At 48.6% G+C, this 17,782-nt stretch overlaps 1 protein-coding gene across 1 annotated transcript in view; it reads left to right on the top strand.

Annotated features, from left to right (window-relative positions):
* The window catches only part of LOC120932750 (serine protease FAM111A-like), an 83,448-nt gene extending 66,723 nt beyond the window's left edge, over nucleotides 1-16,725 (top strand). Inside the window, 2 exon segments of the mRNA XM_040345410.1 lie at nucleotides 14,540-15,941; nucleotides 15,944-16,725. Coding sequence (XP_040201344.1) covers nucleotides 14,540-15,941; nucleotides 15,944-16,245 — 1,704 coding nt within the window. The 3' untranslated portion in view covers nucleotides 16,246-16,725.
* The last annotated feature ends 1,057 nt before the right edge of the window (nucleotides 16,726-17,782 follow it).

The raw sequence follows: 17,782 nt of genomic DNA, 5'->3' as shown, positions 1-17,782 counted from the left end.
GCTCCTGACTCCGCCCCTGGGTTTCCCTGCGTACCTACCTCATCTGTACTTCCGTGGTACCCCTGCCTAACTACGTATCCTGGTGGATAGTTGAGCTTCTACACCTTCTCAGCAAGTCGCAGCTGGCAACCCCTGCATCTTCGGGCACAGCACCCCCTGTTTCACCTCCAGGGGGCGTTCTGCACTCAGTCGCAAGGGAAGCCCTCTCAGCACTTCGGCCTCTGGTAAGGTACGTGACAGTTTCATGCAGCCAGAAGTTTCAGAGGCCGACGGAGGTGCTTCCCCGCTTGGGACTTTGTGCCAGCAGATCGCAGCCCTTACGCAAACAGTGACGTGTCTACAGGACCGCTACTCCCAGCTTGAAAGCGACCCTCCGAATCAAACGATGTTCCCTCCTCCGGAGCCCCGTGTACCCACTCCTGAACGTTTCTCAGGTGACTGAAAGAAATTCCGAGCATTCAAAGTCTCCTGCATCCTGTACCTGACCCTGCAGCCAAGAACTTTTGCCTTAGAATCTGTTAAAGTAGGGTTCGTTATCACTCTGCTGTCTGGGGGACCCCAATCCTGGGCCCATCAGTTATTGGAACGAAAAGACCCCGCCATCAACACTTTGGACTCCTTCTTTAAAGCTATGGCCACCTTATACGATGATCCTCTACGTCCGGCCACCGCGGAGGCAGCTCTCCATGCTCTACGACAAGGACAGCGCCCTGTAGAGGACTATACGGTGGACTTCCGTAACTGGGCTGCAGACACGGGATGGAACGAGGCCGCCCTCAGGCATAAATTCCGCCTGGGCTTGTCTGAACTTATTAAGGACGAACTGGCACGAGTAGAGGCTCCTGCCACCCTGGAGGGGCTCATTCAACTCGCCATTCAACTTGACAGGTGCCTGCGGGAGCGTCTGTCTGAACGTGCCTGCCGGCCCTCTCACTGTCAGTCTACGGCTCCAGACGCTCACGCGCCCTCCTCTTCAGCCACGTTCAATAGGAGGCCTATACGGGTTGGCATGGTTCGCCCTGCCCTGACCCCCAACGAAAGACTTCATCGCCGGCAGGCGAACCTTTGTTTTTACTGCGGAGAGGCCGGACATCTTCGTTCCAACTGTCCAATCCGACCCTGTAGATCTTCTCTCCGCAACCTGCTGCATCTCCGAATTCCGAACCCCTCCTCAACTCACCTGGTTCTCCATGTCGCATTACAGTTGGCAAGTGGGGAGGTCAGATTCCCAGCAATCATCGATTCCGGGGCTTGTAGTTGCTTTTTGGACATTTCCATTGCTAAAGACTACCAAATTCCTCTGCGGAACAAGACACAAACTTGAGATTCATTTAGCTGATGGATCTCCACCTTGTTCAGGGCCTGTTACCCAAGAGACTTACCCTATATTTACCTCAACTGATTCTGGTCATCAAGAGTTCCTCTGTCTTGATGTTATCTGTTCACCGATGTTTCCTGTGATCCTGGGACTCCCTTGGCTACGGGCACATAGCCCACAGATAGACTGGAGCACAGGGAGTATCTCCTTCAAATCAAGTTACTGCCGTCAGCACTGTATGAGGCCCGAGCCTATAGTTCATCCCAGTTGTCTCACCGTCCAGCCAGTCTCCACTTCTAACCCAGATGTTCCGTCAGTCTATCATGATTTTCTAGATGTCTTCGACAAAAAGAAGGCTGATACGTTACCACCCCATCGTCCTTACGACTGCCCTATTGAGTTGTTGCCTGGTGCAGAAATCAACTTTGGGCGAATATTCCCACTTTCAGAGACTGAGCTCGAGACCTTGCGTCAATATATTGACGAAAACCTAGAAAATAAGTTCATCCGCCCATCTTCCTCTCCAGCCGGTGCCGGGATATTCTTTGTGGAGAAAAAAGATCACACCCTCAGGCCCTGTGTGGATTACAGGGAACTCAATAAAATCACCATCAAGAATCGCTACCCTCTACCTCTCATCCCCGAACTGTTTCAAAGATTCCGTACTGCACGAGTCTTTACAAAACTAGATCTTCGAGGTGCCTACAACCTTGTGAGCATCCGGGAAGGGGACGAATGGAAGACTGCCTTTAGAACTCGTTTTGGACACTTTGAATATCTTGTTATGCCTTTCGGCCTATGTAATGCCCCGGCGACGTTTCAACATTTCGTGAACATCTTTAGAGAGTTCCTAGATTACTTTGTTATTGTTTACTTAGATTACATTCTTATTTTTTCTGCTACTTTGGAATTACACAGAACCCATGTCCGGAAGGTACTAGCCACATTAAGGTTGCACGGGCTCTACGCAAAAGCAGAAAAGTGCGAATTTGAAAAATCTTCCATACAGTTCCTGGGTCTAATCATTTCCACGTCCGGAGTCTCCATGGATCCTCAGAAAGTGTCCGCTATTTTGGAATGGTCAGCCCCTACTGATAAGAAGGGCATCCAAAGGTTCATCGGGTTTGCAAACTTCTATAGGAGGTTTATTAAAGACTTTTCTGACATCATTGCCCCCATTACCCAGCAGACCCGCCAGCATACCCGTTTTCAGTGGACCCAGGAGGCCCAGGAGGCTTTTAGTAAACTAAAGACTCTGTTCACCTCAGCTCCCATCTTACGACACCCGGATCCAACGCTACCTTATGTCCTCGAGGTCGACGCATCAGAAGTTGCCGTAGGGGCCGTCCTGTCTCAACGACAGGGCCCTAAAGCTTTGTTACACCCAATAGCCTTTTTCTCCCGAAAATTGAGCCAGCCGGAAAAGAACTATGACGTAGGGGACCGGGAGTTACTGGCAATAAAGACTGCTTTAGAGGAATGGCGGTATCTCCTGGAAGGTGCTGCTCATCCCATCATGGTATTCAGACCATAAGAATCTCGAGTACCTCAGATCTGCCAAGAGATTAAGACCACGACAAGCCAGATGGGCTTTATTCTTTTCAAGATTTAATTTTCATCCTACCTATCGCCCGGGGTCCAAGAATGGTAAAGCAGATGCCCTTTCACGCATGTTCCCAGAAACTCCAGAGACTGTCGTTCCTAGCACCATCCTGTCCCCCCAGAATTTTTTGTTGATTCAGCCCGATCTAAAGTCAGCTCTGAAACAAGCCTCTGCTCAATGTCCTGAATCCGAGAGTTCTGCATTCAGAAAACAAGAAGGGCTCCTGTGGCACGGAAATAAGATTTTTGTACCTGAGGGAGCCAGACTTCAGCTCCTCAAGACCCTTCATGAACACCAGCTTGCGGGTCATTTTGGGGTCCATAAGACTTCTGAGTTGATTCAGCGATCCTATTGGTGGCCGGACCTGAGAAAGGATTGCAAGGACTTTGTAAGTTCCTGTACAGTTTGTGCCAGAAGTAAAGGAAGCCGCACGCAAGCCTGGGGTCTTTTAAGACCGCTACCTGTCCCTGACCATCCATGGAAAGCGATTTCTATGGATTTCATAGTGGAATTACCCCCCTCTGAAGGGTTTACCACGATCCTGGTGGTGGTCGACCGGCTAACGAAGATGGCCCATTTTTTGCCGTTATTAGGGACCCCCTCGGCCATGGACACGGCACATACATTTATCAAGGAGATTGTGAGATTGCATGGCCTGCCCAGTAGTATTGTATCCGATAGAGGGGTGCAATTTACCTCAAGATTTTGGAAGGCTCTCTGTAAAGCCTTGAACATCGAAATCTGCTTGTCATCCGCTTATCATCCACAAAGTAATGGCCAAACAGAGAGAACCAATCAAACACTAGAGCAATATCTCCGCTGTTTTTCCACCTCCTCTCAGGACAATTGGGTAGCCCTACTTCCATGTGCCGAATTTGCATACAATAATTCAGTACACTCCACCACTAACCAGTCTCCATTTTGGGCAAATTACGGCTTTCATCCGTCCTTTTTGCCCAATACCGTTCCTGAAGCAACAGTGCCTGCCGTACAAGACAGATTAACCTTTCTCCAAGACAATTTACAGATTCTTCAAGAAACTATGCAAAGATCCCAGGAGGACTATAAAAAATACTATGACAGAAGGAGGAAGGAGAGTCCGACTCTGGAAGTAGGAGACAACGTTTGGCTCTCCACCTTGAACCTTAAACTGTCCTGCCCATCCCGGAAACTGGGTCCTAGGTTCATTGGTCCATTCGAAATTAAGAAAAAAATTAATCCTGTGGCCTTCGAATTATCCCTGCCAAATACCTACAAGATTCATCCAGTCTTTCACGTCTCACTTCTCAAACCAACCGTTACCGGTTCCTTTCCTGGAAGAGAAGATCCACCTCCGCCTCCAGTTACAGTGGGCGAGGACACAGAATTCGAAGTGGAAGCCATTTTGGATAGTCGAAAGAGAGGTAGACAAATTCAATATTTAGTAAAATGGAAGGGCTACTCTCTCGAGGAAAGCTCTTGGGAACCTGCAAAGGATGTTCATGCCCCTAAACTGTTGGCTGAATTCTTCAGGAAGTATCCAGAGAAGCAAGTACGTCTGGGCATCCGGAGGCTGCCCCTGAGGGGGGGGCACTGTCAGGGAACCAACTGTGGAAGAGCTGTCAGACGTGCTCTTCACGGACCAGCAAGCGCAGTGCGCATGCGCGCGCAAACGCGCGCAAAAACTCTGCAAATCCTGTATTCTTCACTGCGCACGCGTGTGCGCCAGTACGCACGCAATGCGGGCGGGACTCCTGGCGTCAGTGCCCTATTTAAAGACTTGCTGCAGCAGTTACCAACTGCTGCATGATCGTTAGCCCTTGTGTGTTCCTGAGCTCTTGTTCCTGTGTTCCTGTTTACCTGTTGACGACCCGGCTTGCCTGACCCGACTTCTCCAGTGTATGACCTCGGCTTGCCTTCTGACCTACTCCAACTACATCCAGCTTCCCGTGCATGACTTCCGGCTTGGCTCCTGACTCCGCCCCTGGGTTTCCCTGCGTACCTACCTCATCTGTACTTCCGTGGTACCCCTGCCTAACTACGTATCCTGGTGGATAGTTGAGCTTCTACACCTTCTCAGCAAGTCGCAGCTGGCAACCCCTGCATCTCCGGGCACAGCACCCCCTGTCTCACCTCCAGGGGGCGTTCTGCACTCAGTCGCAAGGGAAGCCCTCTCAGCACTTCGGCCTCTGGTAAGGTACGTGACAGATGTAGGGGCCCAGAGTGCTAGCCAAGAGATGGGGTACATTGAGGGCAGGGACAATAATTCACAGAGTCGGGTACAACAGAAAACTTGTATTGAGGAGATGCAGCAAAAGTTCACAAACACGGTGGGACATGAAGAAGTAGGTTCCAGCTGAACAGTGTCTGTTGAGAGGGGACAAAATAAAGAGAAAAGCGCCTGTCACGTACCTGGTTATGGAGCTCAACGTGCAGGGAGCGGCCTCTCGTAAGCCTCCGACTCAGGACCTCCTGGTAGAATGGACAGAGGGTCAAGAGTCCGGAGGGGCACAAGTGCCTGATGGTAAAGCTGGGTAGCGGTCCGGAAGCGATAGCAGGCAGGTGTATGCTGGCCCAGGAGAAGCACCAAGCAGCAGGCAGAGGCGGTGGTATGGCACTAGCAGGTACAGGAATCAGGCAGGTGAGCAAGCTGGACAGAAGCCAGGTAAGTGGTTCAGGAATCAGGGTAAGTCCAGAGAGTAGTCGATAGTCCAAGCCAGGTCGGTAACATAGGCGGGCAGAGACAGAGCCAGGGGTTAAGCAGGAGCCGTAGTCAGGTTAAGCCGGGGTCATAGGCAGGTTGCAGGCAAGGAAGGTCACAGGAAGCTGGGTCAGGTACACAGAAGATCAACAGGTAACAGGTGCAGATTCTTAGGCAAACGCTGTAGACTGGTCAGCAAGATGGAGAGGCATCAGGCAGTTTAAATAGCGTTTCTTGGCGCCAAAACACCGTCACTGTGCGTGCGGGCTGGCGCGCGCGCCACGTACGCCGGCGCGCCACATATGCCGGCGCGGGCAACAGGCACATTCATGCGCGCGCAAACGCGTCCCAACGCGCATGCGTTGGGGCAAAACAGAACGTCTTTTGTGACATTGCCCCCCCTCCGGATGCCCAACTGGGCCAACTTCCGTGGGTGAGTTCTCTTAAAAGCCAGGATCAGTCTTTCCGCATGAATGTTGGCCTCCGGCTCCCAGGAGTTCTCCTCTGGGCCATAGCCCTTCCATTTCACCAGGTATTGGACCTGGTTACGTCTCTTCCTACAATCAAGGATAGATTCCACTTCGAATTCCTCGTTACCGTCGATAAGTACCGGTTCAGGAGGGCCGGTATTCCGGTTGCTGAAGGGATCCGGGACAGTGGTTCTGAGCAATGCCACATGAAAGACTGGGTGAATCCGGTAAGAGGCAGGTAACTTCAACTCGTAGGCCACTTCGTTGATCTTCCTGAGTATCGGAAAGGGCCCCACAAATTTGGGACCAAGTTTCTTGGATGGGCAAGCCAACTTTAAATTTAGGGTGGACAACCAAACTTGGTCTCCTGGAGCAAGGTCAAGTTCCCCCCTCCTCCTCCTGTCGAACACCTCCTTATTGCGTGCTTGGGTCTTTGCCATTGTTTCCTGCAGTAATTTATTATTAGCAGAGAAAAAGTCCAAGGTTTCTTGTACGGCCGGTACTGAGCATTCTGGTATGTTATTGGATAGGAACAGAGGGTGGAACCCATAGTTAGCAAAGAATGGAGACTGGTTGATAGCGGAATGGATAGAGTTATTATAAGCGAATTCTGCAAGGGGCAAAAGAGAGGCCCAATCGTCCTGAGCAAAACTAGAGAAGCAGCGCAAATATTGCTCCAGCGTCTGGTTAGTGCGCTCGGTCTGACCGTTAGACTGCGGATGATATGCGGATGAGAAAGACAGTCCAATCTCCAGGGCGCCACAGAGTGCTTTCCAAAATTTTGAGGTGAATTGCACCCCCCGGTCAGACACGACGTTTGCGGGTACACCATGGAGCCTCACTATCTCTTTAATAAAGATTCTTGCCGTCTCAGAAGCGGAAGGTGTTCCTATCATAGGCAGAAAGTGGGCCATCTTGGTCAGTCTATCCACCACCACGAAGATGGTGGTATAGTCTTCTGAGGGTGGTAGCTCGACAATAAAGTCCATGGATATCATCCTCCATGGTTTCTCCGGAACAGGCAATGGTTTTAGTAATCCCCAGGCTCTGGTTCTACTGCCTTTATTTTGGATACAGGTGGTACAGGATTCCACATAGCTTCTGCAGTCCTGAAGTAACTGTGGCCACCAGAAGGTACGCTGGAGAAGCTCTGACGTCTTGTGAATCCCAAAGTGGCCGGCTAGTTTGTGGTCGTGACAGGATTTGAGAACCGCTACCCGTAGCTGCTGGGGGACAAAGATCCTATCCTTATTCCAAAGCAGGTCGTCTTTTAGCAGTAAAGCCGGATCCGATGATAGCGGAGCGTTTGAAGAGGCCTGTTTAATCTGAGACAGGAGGTCCTCCTGTAGCATGAGGAAGTTACCGGGTGCTAGGATGGTGTCTGGAGATGAAGGGGCTTCAGGCCCAATAAACATCCGGGAAAGTGCGTCTGGTTTAGTGTTCTTAGATCCTGGTCTATAGGTTATGTGAAAAGAAAATCTGGTAAAAAAAAATGCCCACCGGGCCTGTCGTGGCTTCAGTCTCTTAGCAATCTTCAGGTACTCCAAATTTTTATGATCCGTATAGATCAGAATGGGATGTGCCGCGCCCTCCAAGAGGTACCGCCATTCCTCAAGGGCTGCTTTAATCGCCAAAAGTTCTCTGTCGCCGACATCGTAGTTTCTCTCGGCTTCCGATAGTTTGCGTGAGAAGAACGCAACTGGGTGTAGTAACGACTTGGGACCTTGTCTCTGAGAAAGCACTGCACCGACAGCTACCTCGGAGGCATCGACTTCCAAAATGTAGGGTAAGGCTGGATCGGGATGTTTCAGTATAGAGGCCGAGACGAACAAACCCTTCAGGGTAGAAAAGGCAGCCTGAGCATCAAGGGACCACTGGAACCGAGTGCCTTGCTTGGTTAAGCTTGTGATGGGGGCGATGATGGAAGAGAAGCCTTTAATGAATTTGCGGTAAAAATTTGCAAAACCCACAAAGCGCTGAATCGCTTTCTTGTCGGTGGGGGCAGGCCAGTCCGTAATAGCTGTGACCTTTTGAGGGTCCATTCTGACGCCTTCTACTGAAATTATTAATCCCAGAAATTGAATGCTTTCACGTTCAAACTCACACTTTTCGTCCTTGGCGTATAGGCTGTGTTGGCGGAGTCGGGCTAATACCTTTTGGACATGCTTCCGATGGTCAGGCAGAGAGGAAGAAAAGATCAAGATGTCATCTAGATAGACTATAACGAACAAGTCCAGGTAGTCTCTGAAGATAACATTTATGAAGTGCTGAAAAGTGGCAGGGGCGTTACACAGGCCGAAGGGCATGACTAGATACTCGAAGTGTCCGAATCGAGTGCGGAACGCGGTTTTCCACTCGTCACCGTCTCTAATGCGGACAAGGTTGTAAGCCCCGCGGAGGTCAAGCTTGGTAAAAATGACAGCGGTTCCAAGTCTCTGGAATAGTTCGGGAACCAAAGGAAGGGGGTATCTATTTTTGATCGTGATTTTGTTCAGATCCCGGTAATCTACGCAGGGGCGTAGAGAATGGTCTTTCTTCTCCACAAAAAATATACCGGCTCCAGCAGGGGATGTGGAAGGTCGTATGAAGCCCTTCTCCAGATTTTCGTCTATATAAGACATAAGGGTGCCTAGTTCCAGCTCGGTTAAGGGGAATATTCTTCCAAATGGGATTTCCGCCCCGGGGAGAAGTTCAATTGGGCAGTCATAGGGCCTATGTGGTGGTAAGGTCTCAGCGCCCTTTTGACTGAACACATCCAAAAAGTTGTGGTATGACTCCGGAACTAGTTGGCGGTTTTCGGTCTCGGTTTCCAGGCACAGCAGAGGGGAAGGAGAGGCTGTAGGTTCTTGGAGACAATGTTGATGGTAGTAGGGAGAAGAGAAGTGGATCTTCCCAGACTCCCAATTAATCTGTGGGTTATGAACCCTCAACCAGGGCATGCCCAAAATGATGGGGAACATCGGGGATTCGATGTTCAGGCATAGTAGCTCCCAATGGTTATTAAGGATGAGGGCGTAGAATGGAACTGTCTCTTGAGTCACAGGGCCGGATCTAATGGCGGATCCATCGGCTAGGTGGACGGCGAGTTCCTGGTGCCTGGGTCGAAGAGGAACTCCATGTCTGATGGCAAAAGATGCGTCCATAAAACCGCTGCAGGCACCCGAATCAATAATGGCGGGGGCCCGGACGTTCCTTCCTGGGAGCTGCAGAAAAATGGAAATAGCCAAGTGAGTATTATTGTTACACAGGGTGAAAGAGAGAGCAGATGGGAGAGTTGAAGACTTACGTAACTTGGCGGGGCAAGTCCTTACGTAATGCCCGGATTCCCCGCAGTACAGGCAAAGGTTGTTAGAACGGCGCCGTTGGCGCTCTTCCGGGGTCAGTGATGGCCGAAACACGCCCAGTTGCATGGGCTCTGAGGTGTCAGCGGAGGCTGGTACAGGATTTGGAGGAGGTGGATAAGGAGAATTTGATACTCGTGGCATCATCCACACTGGTCGTGCGGGGCCGGATGCACGCTCCCCCCTTTGTTCTCTTAAACGTCTGTCAATTTGGACTGATAGAAGAATTAGAGCTTCCAGTGTTGCAGGGATGCCCACTCGGGCCAGTTCATCTTTTAGTGGTTCTGACAGACCCATGCGGAACTGGTGGCGCAGAGCGGAATCGTTCCAGTTAGTATCGGAACTCCATTGCCTGAACTCGGCCACATAGTCCTCTACCGCCCTGCGCCCCTGTTGTAGTGCGTACAAGGCCGCTTCTGCGGAGGCCGCTAATTGGGTATCCTCATAGATAAGGTCCATGGCCTGGAAGAATGTATCCAATTGATTAAGGCTTTCTTCCTTCCGTTCCAGAAGACGGTGTGCCCAGGTTTGGGGCTCGCCGGTTAGTAGGGCAATGACGAAGCCCACTTTCGTGGATTCCAGTGAAAAAGTCCTGGGTTGCAGGGCGAAGAACAGCTGGCAGGCATTGCGAAAGGCCCTGTATTTGCTGCGGTCCCCAGAAAACCTCTCTGGAGTAGGGACCCTGGGTTCTGGTGGCAGCATTACTACTGATGGAGGAGCAGAGGATCCGGATGCCGCGGGGGCTGCCGCAGCCAGGGTCTGGACACGTCCTTCCAGACGGGTGTATCCCTCCTGCAGGTTCCTCACGGCAGTGGTGAGGCCATCCAGATGGCGGCATAAGTCCTCCATGGGAGACGCTCCCTGCGTGGGCTCAGTCATGGCTGACCAGTACTGTCACGTACCTGGTTATGGAGCTCAACGTGCAGGGAGCGGCCTCTCGTAAGCCTCCGACTCAGGACCTCCTGGTAGAATGGACAGAGGGTCAAGAGTCCGGAGGGACACAAGTGCCTGATGGTAAAGCTGGGTAGCGGTCCGGAAGCGATAGCAGGCAGGCAGAAGCACCAAGCAGCAGGCAGAGGCGGTGGTATGGCACTAGCAGGTACAGGAATCAGGCAGGTGAGCAAGCTGGACAGAAACCAGGTAAGTGGTTCAGGAATCAGGGTAAGTCCAGAGAGTAGTCGATAGTCCAAGCCAGGTCGGTAACATAGGGCGGGCAGAGACAGAGCCAGGGGTTAAGCAGGAGCCGTAGTCAGGTTAAGCCGGGGTCATAGGCAGGTTGCAGGCAAGGAAGGTCACAGGAAGCCGGGTCAGGTACACAGAAGATCAACAGGTAACAGGTGCAGATTCTTAGGTAAACGCTGTAGACTGGTCAGCAAGATGGAGAGGCATCAGGCAGTTTAAATAGCGTTTCTTGACGCCAAAACACCGTCACCGTGCTGGCGCACGCGCCACGTACGTCGGCGCGGGCAACAGGCACATTGATGCGCGCATGCGCGCGCAAACGCGTCCCAACGCGCATGCGTTGGGGCAAAACAGAACGTCTTTCGTGACAGCACCTCTGAGTATACTGAGCCAGATTCACAAAAGAGATACGACGGCGTATCTCCTGATACGCCGTCGTATCTCTGTTTTCGGGCCGTTCTAACTATGCGACTGATTCATAGAATCAGTTACACATAGTTAGCCCTAAGATCCGACAGGTGTAATTGTTTTACACTGTCGGATCTTAGGATGCAATACCGCGGCCGCCGCTGGGGGGAGTTTGAGTCGTAAACCAGCGTCGGGTATGCAAATTAGCAGTTAGGGCGATCCACAAAGGTTTTTCCCGTCGTTACGTCGGCGCAAGTCTTAGATTCCCGTTGCAAAGATAGGGCTGCTATTAACCTCTTCCCCACCGCGCCATAGACAAAAGACGTCTACAGCGCGGTGGAGTTATTCTGGGAGGACGTCCCTGGGACGTCCTCCCAGAATCCTTCACTCGCGCGCTCCCGGAATCATCTGTGAGCGCCGGGTCTAGAAGACCCGGCGCATCACAGATCGCGGTAAATTGCCGCTGATATCGGCCGTTTACCACGTGATCGATCCGTCAAATGACGGAGCGATCACTTGTAAACAAACCGCCGGTTCCTCCCTCTCCTCTCTGTACCGATCGGTACAGTGTGAGAGGAGAGGGGGGAGAGCGGAAGCAGCAGCAGCTGCTGTGGCTGGATCTGAGACAAATGCAGTCACAGATCCAGCCATCCCTCCCTGTGCAATACTCTGCATTACCATCAATACTCTGCAATAACCTCCCCATACTCTGCAATACCCCCATACCCCCCATACTCTGCAATAACCCCCCCATACTCTGCAATAACCCCCCCATACTCTGCAATAACCCCCCCATACGCTGCAATAACCCCCCCATACGCTGCAATAACCCCCCCCATACGCTGCAATAACCCCCCATATGCTGCAATAACCCCCCCCATACTCTGCAATAACCCCCCCATACTCTGCAATACCCCCAATACTCTGTAATACCCCCAATACTCCGCAATACCCGCTAATATGACAGAAACAAGATATTTTTTTTTTTTTTTACAGAATTTTCAGTGTTTTTTCTTTTAAAAATAAAAAACCCAGAGGTGATCAAATACCACCAAAAGAAAGCTCTATTTGTGGGGAAAAAAGGACAAAAATTTCAGATGGGCACAATGTTGTATGACTGAGTAATTGTCATTCAAATTGTGAGAGCACCGAAAGCTGAAAATTGGTCTGGTTAGGAAGGGGGTTTAAGTGCTCAGTGGTCAAGAGGTTAACATGGTGTAAAATTACTCCACCATGTTAAAGTATGCCCGTCTTTCCCGCGTCGCTTTCGAATTTTTTTGTTTTCCCGGCGTAAGTACGTTACACACGTCGCGATTCTCAACATGTCGGCGCGTCGTAATTTCGCGCAAAGCACGTCGGGAAACTTGCGAACGGAGCATGCGCAGTACGTCCGGCGCGGGAGCGCGCCTAATTTAAATGGTACCTGCCCCATTTGAATTGGACCGCCTTGCGCCGGACGTGTTTACGATACACCGTCGCAAGTTTCCAGGTAAGTGCTTTGTGGATCGGGCACTTACACTGAAAACTTGCGGCGGTGTAACGTAAACGGGTTACGTTACACGGCCGCAATTCTATGCGAATCTGGCCCACTGTGTTTAATTTTAAAAGATAAAAAATATCCAGCACTTACATTATATAAAACAATGCTGCAGTCATCGAAGCTGGTGTAGGTCTTTGCTGACGACCAGTTGAGCATCAAAAGCCAGGTTAAAAACAGCCAATTAGAGCCGGGGGAGCCGACTGTGCCCGTGATGGTGTATTGCTGCTGTGCTGGAATCTCGTTTGCTGGAGTGTGACGTCAGCTGGACGGGGGCCGAGGACGACCATGACGCGTTTCAGAGCATGCGCGAGTCTAGGGGCAGACCTGCGCGCTCTTTTTTCAAGTGTAAATACACCATCACGGACACAGTCGGCTCCCCCCGGCTCCAAGTGGCTGCTTTTAACCTGGCTTTGATGCTCAACTGGTCTTTAGCAAAGACCTACATCAGCTTCCCTGACTGCAGCATTGTTTAATATGATGCAAGTGCTGGATATTTTTTATCTTTTAAAATTAAACACAGTGGGCCAGATTCACAGTGAGAGTACGCCGGCGTATCTACTGATACGCCAGCGTACTTTCAAATTTGCCGCGTCGTATCTTTAGTTTGAATTCTCAAACCAAGATACAACGGCTTTTGGCTTCGATTCGACAGGCGTACGGCTTCGTACGCCTTCGGATCGTAGGTGTAATACTTCGGCGCCGGCTGGGTGGAGTTCGCGGTATGCTAATTAGCTGTTTACGGCGATCCACTAAGGTACGCGCGGTCGTCGCATTCTCTTACGTCGACGCTAGTTGGCTTTTCCCGGCGTAAAGTTACGGCTGCTATTTATGGCTTATATTTAGACTTCCATGTTAAAGTATGGCCGTCGTTCCCACGTCGAATTTAATTTTTTTTTTGTTTTTTGCGTAAGTCGTCCGTGAATAGGAAAGGACGTAACGCATGTCGCCGTTCAAAAAATTACGTTGGTGCGATGTCATTTCGCGCAAAGCACGGCGGGAAATTTCAAAACGGAGCATGCGCAGTACGTTCGGCGCGGGAACGCGCCTAATTTAAATGATACACGCCCCATTTGAATTAGGCCGGCTTGCGCCGGACGGATTTACACTACGCCGCCGCAAGTTTACAGGCAAGTGCTTTGTGAATCAAGCACTTGCCAGTAAAACTTGCGGCGGTGTAACGTAAATGCAATACGTTACGCCGCCGGAATTCTACGTGAATCTGGCCCAGTATACTTAGAGGCGCTTTTCTCTTTATTTTATCACTTGCATATTTTGAGCTGGCTTCGCTCTTGGATAGCTGCCCTGATCAACTGTATCACCCACACTGGCTGTTCATAGCCACCAACAATAGCCTATCGGCACTTTGCTGGGACTCATTCCTAAATGGACTCATGAATGTTTAGACCATACACGCTGCCGTTGTGGTTTGTCATTTATTTTATTTTATATATTTTATATATTTTTGCCCTATAATTGATTGTTTGCGCAGACATCCTGAGCGCAGTACCCCACCGCTATTTGTTGAGAGGGGACAGAATGCGGCCTGGCCATCTCATGCCAAATCAGTATGGTATCCAGAGAGATGCAACCCTATGCTTTCCCTCCTCATTAGAAACCTTTCCCTAGCACTATTACTGTCACTCACAGATGGGGTACATGTCCCTACTCTACCAGCTCGCCAAAAGCGTGCCAAGCCTGGGCCTTAAAAAGACTCTGCCTGACCCAAGATTACCAGAGTCACATGGGACAATAGCATCCAATTGGATCGCTTCCCCAGTGACCCAGGAAACCATGTTCCTCCTGACTTCCTCTCCATCTGTAGTGCTGCTGTCAATGGCACCACCTGCAGTAGAGAAAGTAGACTGCACCTACCTACACGCTGCTGTCATCACACCATTATAGTTTGTCATCATAAATATCAGTATTCATTATGACCAAGAACTAAATAATCGTATATATGTTTTTTAAACCACATTTTTTTTTCTTTTACCTTATAGAAATGTATCATTCAATCCAACACATCACTAGTCATTACTTATATGAATAAACGTAAAGAGAATAACCGTAGCGTGGAAGGGAATAAAACAGTTATTTACTACGCAAAGAAATCTATAGACTCAGAAAACATTATCCTTTATTCAAGTAAACTTGAAGCAATCATCAACCCTTTTGTACCATGCTGTGCCCTGGAGGAAGGAGAAAAAATAGAAATAATACGCAAAAGAAAATTCAAGAACAAGAAAACCATACTGTCATTACTTCCAGACTCCAACTATAATGTGTGTGGCAAAGGAATTTTTTTTAAAGTGCAATGTAAAGGATACACTGAAGGGGATGGTCCAAGACATATATTGCGTGATGATAGATATACCTGGAAAAAGAAGCCTCTAGCTGTGTACGGGCAAGCAGATCAGACAATAGAAGAGGCAATTCGAAATGATAAACGGTTTGATATCAACGAGTTTAGTCTTAAAAACCCAAACAAAGCAGCATTAGATGAATGGGACATACCTTTGTCATTTCTTGACCCTGATGTGGTGTATACTATTCAGGTGACAAATTACAAGAAGCCAAGTAGCAGGCCTGATCCTAAGACCCAGAAATCTGAGGGCTTGCAAAACTCTGATGAGAGAAATAAAGATCAAGATCAGATCAGACAAGAAGTTCCCCAAACTTCATCACTTCCCCAATCCGAGCCTAAAATTCCTGAAATCTGTCGGACACCTAAAAGTGAGGAATTTTCAAGCGCATTTAATAATGTTAATAAAGTTGAGAGAAAGCAGATAATATCTGATATGATAGAAGATTACAGAGATAATGTCATGTACAAGAAGCCCATGTTGGCTACCACTCATCGACTACTGACTCAGCACCTGGACAGTGTGGGACTGATTCAATTTACACTTGACACAAATGTCAGCAGTGGTACCCTCTTCCTTCTAAATGAGAATCTGGGTCTCACCTGTTACCATGTTCTGAAATGTCTGATAGAATCAGGATTTGACTGGGAACATAACCCTATACCCAATGGTGGAGTAATGTTTAATTATGAGAGTGAATCAGCTGAACCACCTGATTTCCATCAATGCATTGTTATACATTACAACGAGACATATGATTTTGCACTTGTACGGGTTTCACCAGAAATGCCTGGGAAAGGCTTGTTGAAATATGTGGCCCCTGCTCCAGAGGATGGCGCTGTCAGCATCATTGGCCATCCAGGTGCTTTATACAAAAAAATTGATCCTATGTGTTCAGTGGTGAATTTTTCCAAAAGAGCTGACACAATCGCCAACACTATTTTGTCTGATAAATCTTACTTTCAAGTTCTTTTAAATCACAGTTTTAAAATACTGTCCAGCAAACATGCTATGACTTATGACACATGTCTTTATGAAGGGCATCTGGTGGTCCAGTTTTCGATAACCGTGGGAGCCTTGTGGCAATGCACTGTGGAGGATATCTTGCCAACACTCATTTAAACAAGAAGAGCATAATTGAGTATGGTGTCAATGTTGTTGACATTCTTATTTTTGGATCTACTCGGATAAGAGAATTATGCTTATCATTTTATGAAGCAATTAGACATAATGAAAATCTGAGAAGTTATATGATGAAATATACAAAGCAAGGAGCACACTCAGACACAATGCAGCCTGTTATTAGGGAGTTTCTCGACTGTGTAAAAAGCCTAAATTGCTAGTGGAGTAAAATCCTAACCAGTTCACTATTTTTTGAAAAATATATTTTTTATATATTTTTTTATTTTTGGTAGGGGAGGATTAGCCATGAGTACTTACTTGTATATACCTCTTTATTACCCGGTCTGTTTTCAGTGCTGTGGTAGGTTGACTGACAATTACTCTTGTGTACAATACTGTACTCAAATTAATTTTATATAACCACTGGTTTTTATTTTTTACTATAAGGGTAAAAAGTCAAAATGTTTATTAAAAAAACATATGTTATATGTTATAAAACATATCAAATAAAAAGGGCAGGACAGTACAAACCTCACTGAAATTATATCTGTTTATAAAAGTACACAACTTTTTTTGCCACAAATTTTGAAAATGGGGAAACATTGTGAGGTGATGAAAACACTGAGTTGGTAATCGTGCACTAGATTCAGCGCATCATTAATGTAAAGGTTATACACAGAGAGAGGACAAGGTTGAAAAGGTAAAAAAAAAAATGATCTCACAATCAAATTATTTAACACCAACCCCACCTTCGATCTGCTTCTGTCTACGATTCCTATTTCTTTAGTATATCCTCCTTCCTACCCTTTATTCATTGTGAGAGGAAGGTGAGGGCTGTCAAAAGTATACAGTAGTAGGGGCAGATCCTGCCGTAACTTACTTTTTTTTGGTTTGAATCCTGGAAGATTTTGCGCCGTAAGTTACGGCGGCGTAGTGTATCTCTTGCGGCGTAACGGCGCCTAATTCAAATCGGCGAGTAGGGGGGCGTGTTTCATTTAAATGAAGCGCGTCCCCGCGCCGAACGAACTGCGCATGTGCCGTCCCTAAATTTCCCGCCGTGCATTGCGCTAAATGCCGTCGCAAGGACGTCATTGTTTTGACGTGGACGTAAATTACGTCCATCCCGATTTACGGACGACTTACGCAAACGAAAATAAATTTTTTAAATTATACGCGGGAACGACGGCCATACTTAACATTGCGTACTCCACCAAATAGCAGGTTTAACTATACGCCGAAAAAAGCCGACTAGAGACGACGTAAAAGAATGCGCCGGCCGCTCATACGTTCGTGGATCGTCGGAAATAGCTAATTTGCATACTTGACGCGGAAAACGACGGGTACGCCACCCAGCGGACACCGAAGTATTGCATCTAAGATCCGAAGGCGTACGAACACGTACGCCTGTCGGATCTTACCCAGCTGCCGTTGTATCTTGTTTTGAGGATTCAAAACAAAGATACGACGCGGGAAATTTGAAAGTACGCCGGCGTATCAGTAGATACGCCGGCGTATCAGTAGATACGCCGGCGTACTCGCTCTGTGGATCTGCCCCGTAGTGTTTACATTTGTGATTGCTGGGATTGTCTATCACAGTGATCACAAGGCATAAAGCCACTCTAAATGGCTTTGTGCATTTTGGCCTGTCATCTAATTTATCTAATGACAGCTCAACCACAGACAATATGCACACTACAAGTATGGTCAACTATGCCATCTTTTTTGCCACAAGTATTGCCATCTGAATCTCATTAGGGA

This window comes from Rana temporaria, chromosome 3 (assembly GCF_905171775.1).
Source record: "Rana temporaria chromosome 3, aRanTem1.1, whole genome shotgun sequence".
NCBI lineage: Eukaryota > Metazoa > Chordata > Amphibia > Anura > Ranidae > Rana > Rana temporaria.
Note: the sequence above shows the minus strand (reverse complement) of the source record. Positions and strands in the feature narration are given on the sequence as shown.